This window comes from Myotis brandtii, unplaced genomic scaffold (genome assembly GCF_000412655.1).
Source record: "Myotis brandtii unplaced genomic scaffold, ASM41265v1 scaffold383, whole genome shotgun sequence".
In the NCBI taxonomy this organism is placed as follows: Eukaryota; Metazoa; Chordata; class Mammalia; order Chiroptera; family Vespertilionidae; genus Myotis; species Myotis brandtii.
Genome location: NW_005364711.1, coordinates 194,624 through 203,634, shown reverse-complemented (window position 1 = coordinate 203,634; position 9,011 = coordinate 194,624). Strand labels below are relative to the sequence as shown.

Below are 9,011 nucleotides of genomic sequence, written 5' to 3'. Positions count from 1 at the left end.
AGCCCAGGGAGCTGGGGAGGTGACGCCAGGCTGGCGCCCCCGGGGAGTGAGGCTGCCGTCCTGGGTTGGCCTGCAGGGGCAGCACAGGCTACGGGGATCTGGACCAGGGACAGCTGGCAGCCCCAGATCTAGGTATTCCTTCTCAGCTTGACAAGCGGCAATGCCTCTTGGCTTTCTTTCCCGCCGCCTACCCCCTCCCCTCGCCACCTCCAGAGTTGGTTCTGGGATTTCCGTGACTAATCCCAGATTTTCCTTGAAATGGAGCCTGAAAGGATGGCAGCCTCACTCACACATGGGTGTGTGTCTGTGGAGCGGTGGGAGGGGCGGGGCAGGGGAAGGCGAGCCCTGGCTGGCAGGACTTTGTGGGAAGAGGTCACGGACCCGCAGGCCTCTCGCCTGCAGAAAGTGGGCTTAGCAAAGACCGCCCCACTCAGGCCCAGCTAAGCTCCCTCAAGCCACAGAGAATAGTAAAACTTGGGGGGAAGGGGGGAGGGCGGGTGCAGCACATGATTTTTCTGCAGACAGCTCAAGAGGATTTAAAACTTAATTTGTATCCAGACTCAGCTGCAGAGGGAAATGAGGCAAGAAGGCTGAGGGAGCCAGCCTGCGATTAAAATGTCGCTTGGGTTCACCAAGAGTCGGCTGCATTAAAAATTCCGGGTGGCTCCCTCCCACCCACGAGGCCACAGGGCAGGTGTGAGAAGATCGGAGAAGGGGACATGGGCTGGACTCACATTTGCCCATGTGTTTCAACTTGTCCCTGAATAAGGCATCTTCAGACACGGCGGGGTTGGCGTCATTGGTTCCTGGAAGGGGGAGGCACCTCTGAGGGCCAGCTAGAGAGAAGAGTGAAGGCCCCTGCCCTCCACCCTGCCGCTCGGCTAATCCGAGTCACATTGTTCACTAAGTCCCCTGTGAGTCGTTCTGATCCATCTCAGCGGCCCTGGTGTCTATAGTTAATTCAGGATCATGGACAGAGGCTGCTGTTAAAACCCTCAGATGCACATCTGGTGGGGCTTGAGCTCCAGCCTGTTGCTTATGAATCAGTTCCACAGGATTTTATCCTGCGAGCCGGGATCGGCTGAGCTCCCCACCCGCTGCTCCCCACCCCAACTCCACCGCACCATGTAAGGCAGCGGTTCTCAACCTGTGGGTCGCGACCCCTTTGGGGGTCGAATGACCCTTTCACAGGGGTTGCCTAAGACCATCGGAAAACACATATATAATTACATATTGTTTTTGTGATTAATCACTATGCTTTAATTATGTTCAATTTGTAACAATGAAATTGGGGGTCACCACAACATGAGGAACTGTATTAAAGGGTCGTGGATTAGGAAGGTTGAGAACCACTGTGAGGTCTGTGGATTCTGTCTCTGAGGCGGGCAGCCTGTGTGTGTGTGGAGGGCTCTGGTTGGCAAAGGGCCACTATGCACATATATAGGCAAAGTCCAGGTGTTGAGTGTGGAACAGGGGTCTCTGGGTCTCTTTGCCCCATGTTCCCAGCCTGACCTCGTTTGTGCATCTCAACAGGCTGCTGTCCGCCCCCCGCCCTCCTTCAGCCACTTAGGGCTCCGGGAGGCATCTGGCCCGCTCTTGAGGCAATTCTTGCTTCTCACCATCTTACACATGAAGCTCAAAATTCCCTTCCCCTAATACAACGGCAGGGTCGGGCCCATGGTAGATATTCCCCAACTACCAGATGAATGAATGAATGAGTGAATGAGTGAGCAACCCCTTCCCTGACTGGTCCTGCCCTTCTCCTCCCGATGCATTTGCTATAATCAACAGAGTGTCCTTAGCTTTGCTGGTAGCTCTACCCATTTCTTAGATGTATCTCCATAAGCTCCCCCTGGGGCAGAGACCAGGGCTTGGAAGTCTCTTGAGTCCTTCTTGTCCCTCCTCCCCACATGGACGTTATGTGTTGTGGCGTGTCCCATTCTTGCCCATGTTCCAGACACCTCTGAGGAGTTCAGCCAGCATGTTAACCAATCCCGGCTGTGGGCTCCAGCAACTGCTGGCTTATAAGAATTCAGGGCTGCTAACTAGAGGGGCCATCTCACTCCACAGTGAGTGCAGTGGGGGGACAGCACCCTCCCGCCAGCCCATCTTGTCACCCTACCCGCAACTCCAAATATGCAAAGCACAGCTGGGGGCTTCTCTCCCAGGAAGGCAAGGTTACCTGGGGCAGGAGAGGGGAAGCCAAGGTCATTTCCCACAGCCACGCTGCTGGACTTGGATTTCTGGGACTCGTATTTCAATCGATCTGGAAAAGGACCACATTCAGGTCAGGGAAGTGAACTCCTGGGCTGAGACCAAGGCGGTGGTTGGAGGCCAAACCCCTAGACTCGCACACAGGCACACACAAAAGATGTGCACACACGTCTGCCGGCTGTCAGGGAACCAGTGATATCACAGAAACTACTGCCCGGACAAGCACTGGAATGGTAGAGTGTCAGAACCAGGAGGACTCTGAAGATCATATCGTCTAACCCCTTTGTTTAAAAGGAAATGCTCAAAGACCCCCAGCACTTTTGCTACAGAACTGGGGCCGGCCTTGGGCCTCTGTCTAGCCTACCCTTCTCCCTGCACACCTTGTTCCTCCCCTATGACATGCTGTCAGTCACACACACCCCACTTGCCACTGTGACCCGTCAGACAGACCTGGCACAGCCCTCTCTCTGCACTCCACCCCCGCACACTCTCTCCCTGAAGGGAAAAGGCAGCCAGGCCGGAGAGCTGGGCCCCTGGGCCAAAGACAACCCAAACATCCCCAAAACTCCAGAGCCCCTGCTCCAACATCCTCCACTCGGGGGGGGCTCCAACTCTGGCACCCACGGACTAGTCACTGTTCCTGGAGCTCCAGACACATCATGCCAAGGCCAGTGCCTGGCACAGAGCAGATGTGTAGGGGAAAGAAGAGGGCCTAAGAGGGCACACCTCTCTTCCTCTGAATATGGGGGTGGGAGGAGGGGTAGCTGGTGATGCTGGTCCCCGTTTGGCAGGATTCTGGGGCTCCCCCAGGGATCATGTGGTGTGGGCCATGTCCCAGCCCTTGGCCTCCAGCCTCCTGTCTCGCCTGAGCCCCAAGGCTACAGCCAAGATCAGCCACTTCTTCCGCCACGGAGAAGGGGCACAGCGCCCCACTCGGTGCACCACCTCTCTCCAGGGCCAGCAGGAAGTCTCTGTTGCGCTGCAGCTCCTTCATGAACTCCTCGTTCTGCAGGAAGAGCGCGATCCTCTCGTCCTCCAGGTACTGCTTCCAGCGGCTCTCCTGGTCCCGGGGCCCGGGCCCGGCCGCGGGGGTCAGGCCTCCCTCTGTGTTCATGGGCTTGGAGCCCCTGGGGTTGCCCTGAGGAGGGGAGCGAGCATGTTGAATGCCTAGTCACGAGGGCACCCAAGCATAAACATCCGTGCACATCTGGGTGAACACCTGTCCTGTCCCAGGATCTTCCAGCCGCACCCTGGGACCTGCACCTCCTTTCAGGACCCAGTCACAGGCCCAGATCCAACTGCTCGGGCCACAGTCCTCTCTGCTAAGGAAGCAGTAAGGGCTCAACAATGACTTTTCCTCTCCTGGACCACCCCATGCCTTTCTCTATACCCTGAATAGTCCTGAAAAGTGATTTGCAAACTGCTCAATAGCCGACACACGATCCCCAAACTCAAAACTCTCGCTGCACCAGTGGTCTCAGGGTGCCACCCCCTCTGCAAGAGCCCTTGGGACATGCCCACCTCTGGGGAGAGGCGGCCTTGGCCCTTTCCCAGGAGAGGGAAGGAAGCCGCTCTGGCTCCCTGCCATTGGCTAGCCCCAGGCCCACCTCCCTCAGGCCAGAGTGTCCTCAGGGCTGTCACCTTCCTGGGTGGAACAGGAAACCTCCCAGCCCAGACAGGAAACGAGGCTTTCGCTTCAGCATTCTTTCCCTGCAAACCCAGGGCAACAGAAACAGCTCCGCCTGGGCTTAAATATCAGAAAGTGAAACGGGCTGACCCAAACTGTGGGCAAGCAGAGAGGCTGTGCGGCAGGCGGGGCCTCCCTCCATACCTGCATGCTGTCCAGCTGCTGGGGCAGGATGCGGAGAAAGTCGTCAGGGAGGTTGCCCAGCAGTGGCGGGTTCCAGTTCCGATAGCGCCTCTGGCTGGAAGGGGGTGCGGAGTCCAGCACGTCGATGCTGGAGGGTGAGAGGTGACAATGAGGAGGGAACAGTCAGGCCCCAACACGGGTGTCCTGGTCCGTCCCTCACACCAGGATCCTGCTCAGAATGGCACTCCTCCCTCCCGTGGCCTCTGCTGCTTCCACTCACAGCTGTGCACCACAGTGCCCTCGAGGCCTCTAAGACTCTAAAGCAGTGGTTCTCAACCTTCCTAATGCCGCGACCCTTTAATACAGTTCCTCATGTTGTGGTGACCCCCAACCATAAAATTATTTTCATTGCTACTTCATAACTGTAATTTTGCTACTGTTATGAATCGTAATGTAAATATCTGATATGCAGGATATATTTTCATTGTTACAAATTGAACATAATTAAAGCACAGTGATTAATCACAAAAACAATATGTAATTATATATGTGTTTTCGATGGTCTTAGGCGTTCGACCCCCAAAGGGGTCTCGACCCACAGGTTGAGAACCGCTGCTCTAGAGCTCTCTATTTGTGGCGCTTGTGCTGGATGGTGTGGGTGTAGGCGTAGATGTTTATAAACATCCTCTAAAGCAGCAGGGATCATGTCCTTTAATGCTTCTATCCCTAGCACCCGGCACCGTGTGAGCTCATGGCTGCTGAGTAACAGGTGTGCTCCAAATGAACCAACAGCCCAGCCCGCCCCAGGCCTTTATGCATGTCATTACGCAGGGGTTGTGGGGGGGGGAGGCATGAGGACACCAGGACCCCTAGAGAGTAGAGCAAATCCCGGCTCCAGTTCTGGCACAGCCACAAGCCAGCAGGGTGGTCTTGGGCGAGACCTGCTCCCCTCTGAGCGTCTCTCTCATCTAGAAACTGCTGCCTCCCTGCCCACGGGGTACAGCCCCGCTCCGGGCTCTTGAACAGCGCTCGGAAAGGCACACTGAGCAGGAGGTTCTTGTTCCAGGGGGCGCTCGGGGCTGCTCCTCAGAGGCCAGGTGCCTGGCAGCCTGGCAGGAGGTCTGTGCCATGCAGAGGCTACAGCCAGGAGGGGAGGAGAGGAAGAAAGGCAGTAGCCGTGCCCTCCCCATCCCCGGGCTCCCGCCCTGCCGCCCTGGGCCTGAGGGCAGCCTGGGGCCCCGCCAGGAGCTCCCCACAGCTCCTCGGTGGCCTGCAGCGTGGCAACCGCAGGACACGTGTTCTGCTGAATCCGGGAGTGACACACGCAGGAGGCAGCCGGGGGCGGTGGGGGCCACTTTGGCTCCAGGGCCTGGCTTTGATTTGGTCTCCAGCTCCAGGAATCCCGCGGCCCCCTCACTGGAGGGGAGCTTTTCCGGGCCGGGCTGCCGCTGCCTGTGGAAATAACTTCCTTTCCTTTTCTATTTTGGGCGGGTGGCCTGGCGGGGGCCAGGAGGAGGGGCGGGGGCGGCAGCAGACGAGATAACAAGCTGCTAAGTGCGCGGTGGGAGCGGCACAGGCAGACTGGAGCCAAGGGAACCCCAGCCTGCCTCCTCACCCCCTCATCTGGCTGCACAGAGGAGGGGACGGTCTGCAGAAGAGCGTGGCCGATTCCTAGGCAGCGTTGTGTCTACATCACTCTGCCTTCTGTCACTGTCGGAGGCTTCATTTTCTCTAAGGGCCTGAGAAGCAAGGGAGCGGGCACCCCATTCCTCGGGGGGCCTTGAAGACCAGCGTTGATGAATCCCAGCAGAGAAATCCTCTCCAGGGTCAGCACCCTTCCTTGGGCTTCAGGGTCTTTATCTGGGACACGGGTGCCCACCCCAACGCAACCACACCTCGAGCCACCCAGGAGAGCTGCGGAGGGCGAGCCCTGGAGTCCCACTGGACTCCTCTAGACATTTCACTGGAAAGCCCAGAGGGGAGGGGGACGAGGAGCGGGAGTCCTGTCCTCAGCTGAATCCCTGGCTGCTGGGCCCCAGGTCCTGGAGGAGGGGCAGGCCCCGCCCCCTCCTGGCCCTGGCACCCGCGGAGATGAGGTCAGCCCATAGCTGTGAGAGACAGGGGGGCCCTGAGCCCAGGCAGCCCAGGCAACTCCACTGTGGTCGGAAAGGAATGTCAGAAATGAGCCGGGAGGCAAATAAAAAACTTCCAAGGCTGTACTTTCAAGGGGAAAACAGCAGGTGGCCTGTGCAGAGGGGTCCTCTGGTTTCAGGGCCTGTCTTTTATTCAGAAGACAGGGAAGGACAGGCTGGGGGAGGGAAAGGAGAGAGAAGGCTGGGGAGGCTCCCCTGCCCTGAGCCTGCCCTTGGACCCCAACATTAGAACTCCACTCCCAATCAGACCTCCCGGTTTACCCGGGAAACAGACCCAGAAGGATTTCAGAGCCAAACCTTCCAGGCAGGATTTTTGGTAAAGCATGCACACTGAGGCCCAGCTGGGTCAGGCCCTCTCCTAGGGCACCCAGATCCTTCAGGCAGAACCTGGACCCAGGATCCCGGCATGCCAGGCACACTCCCCTGGGGTCACCCTGCCTGTCTGTGCCCCAGCAGGACAAGCTCCCTAACCCCACCCCATCTGCAGTCTCACAGGCACCCTAGGCCATTCCTCCCCCAACTTCCTACCCAAATCTGATCTCCACCAGCAGCCAGAGGGGGATTCTAAAGCACTAACCCCGTCACGGCACTCTCCAGCTTAAACACCCCGGCTGCAGGATAAAGCGCAGCCATGACCTGCTTGCCTCTCCAGCCTCACCCAGCCGTTCCATACACCCTGCAGTTCCCCGGATGACTCCCTCCTCCCTGCCTCCAGGCCTTGGCCCATGCTGTTTCCTTTGCCCGAATGCCCTCCTGTCCTCCGCTTCACCAGGTTGCAGCTTGGACATCAGCTCCTCGAGGCAGCCCTGCCCCCCTGCCCCCAGGTCTATGCCTCCCCCAGACTCTGATCTCCTTGCAGGGGGCAGGGGGAGGTGTCAAGGCAGTGGGGTGTTCATCGCTGCATCACACACATGGTTCAGCACCTCCATACTGCGGGTGGCTCGCTAAATGCTGGGTGGAGAGACTTGGGCTTAGCAGGGCCATCCTAGAGCAAAGGGGCACATGCTGGGAGGCTGGCACTGCCCCTTCTGAACACTGGCCTCTGAGGGAAGCCTCGCCACTGGTCTCAGTGTTCAGTGTTAAAGCTCAGAGGCCCACCGTGCAGCGGGGGTGGGCGGAGCAGTGAGCCATGATGGCAGTAGATCTGACCAGGCCTGGCACTCTGCTGAGTGCTCCACCCACAACTCTCACTCAATCCTTCCAACAGCTCTGAGGCGGGGATCAGCATTCCCATTTCACAGATGAGGCAAACGAAGCTCAGAGACAGTAAGTAGTGAGCCAAGGACCACAGAGCAAAGGCACCTAAAAGATCAGAAGTCAGGCAGCTGAAGGAAGTGGGGAGAGAGAGAGAGCATTCTGCTGTAGCTGATTCTCTAACTCTCTGTATCCACCCCCAGCCTAGCAAAGCCTTCAGTTCTGGGTCAGAGACTTGGCAGTAGATCTGACCAGGCCTGGCACTCTGCTGAGTGCTCCACCCACAACTCTCACTCAATCCTTCCAACAGCTCTGAGGCGGGGATCAGCATTCCCATTTCACAGATGAGGCAAACGAAGCTCAGAGACAGTAAGTAGTGAGCCAAGGACCACAGAGCAAAGGCACCTAAAAGATCAGAAGTCAGGCAGCTGAAGGAAGGGGGGAGAGAGAGCATTCTGCTCTAGCTGATTCTATAACTCAAGTTCTCTTCTCTGTATCCACCCCCAGCCTAGCAAAGCCTTCAGTTCTGGGTCAGAGACTTTTCAAAGCCACAGGGTCTGAACGAGGCCTCCTAAGCTTTGGTCTAGTGCTAAGGTCACCTCGCCCCCAATTGGGGCTCCCACCACTGCACTGCACCACCCCTGCTTCCAGCCCTACCCCACCCACTGCGGCTGAACACCCAGCCAGAGTAGGGGAGGGAGGACGTGGCCAGGATACCCACACCAAGTTTACACGGGGATCCTGTCTCTTACGGCCTGTTTTCCCTTCTGAAAAATGGGCAGAACCACTCTGCCTAATAGAAACTAGACCATTTGCAAAAACATCTTGGGATAAATGTTTTAAAAGTCAAAGGGAAATCATTTAGCCCCAATCCAGGCTGCAAGTCCTGCCAAGGTCTCACCCCAACCCACCTACTTACTCCCTGCCTCCCATCCCATTACAGCCTCCTAGTCCCACTTGTGATAAAAGGAGCCCAGCTTTGCTCCTGTCCCTGCCTCAAAACATTGCTCCCGTCCCTCCCCCATAATCTGCTAGGCCTCTCTCAGCTCCCCAAGATTCAATCACAGAGAATTTTCTCATCAGGGAGGCAACTGGACACAGCAATTAAGAGCATTGGTTCTGGAGTCAAAATGACCTGGGTTCAAATCCCAGCTCTGTAGTCTTGGGGGAATTATGAAACCTCTCTTAGGCTCGGTCTCTTTATCTGTAAAACGGGGATGACGGCTGTGCCCACCTCGGAAGTTGTTAGAGGATCTGAATGTGATGGCTTGCCAGTGCTTCGTAAATACATGGTAGCTGTTATTATCGTCTATACCTGTATGATAACAGAATTCTCCACTGCCACCGTCGGAGGCTCCCAAGATCCCCAGAAGAGAAGACCCACTAGGACAAGTCCCCTGTCCCATCATTCCGCCACCCCTTACCACCCCAGGCCTGAGTCATTCTCAAATCTGATCTCAGGAACAGCAGCTTTCAGGCAAAGAGACACCTGGGCTCCAGCAAGCCCCACCCCAAACATGAAGCCCAGAAAAACTAGCACCTCAGCGACCCAGGGGACCCAGCTGACAGCCAGTTTCATGTTAAATTTCCAAATTACAGAGTCCCTCACCTGGAAGAAGTCTCCAAGGACCTAGCAGTTT

At 57.0% G+C, this 9,011-nt stretch overlaps 1 protein-coding gene across 1 annotated transcript in view; it reads right to left on the bottom strand.

Annotated features, from left to right (window-relative positions):
* Positions 1 to 9,011, bottom strand: part of CUEDC1 (CUE domain containing 1) — a 22,338-nt gene that overhangs the window by 5,180 nt on the left and 8,147 nt on the right. Inside the window, exons 4-7 of the mRNA XM_005872561.1 lie at positions 4,046 to 4,172; positions 3,160 to 3,352; positions 2,183 to 2,266; positions 735 to 806 (exon numbers count right to left, since the gene is read on the bottom strand). Coding sequence (XP_005872623.1) covers positions 735 to 806; positions 2,183 to 2,266; positions 3,160 to 3,352; positions 4,046 to 4,172 — 476 coding nt within the window. The remainder of the gene's footprint in view (positions 1 to 734; positions 807 to 2,182; positions 2,267 to 3,159; positions 3,353 to 4,045; positions 4,173 to 9,011) is intronic.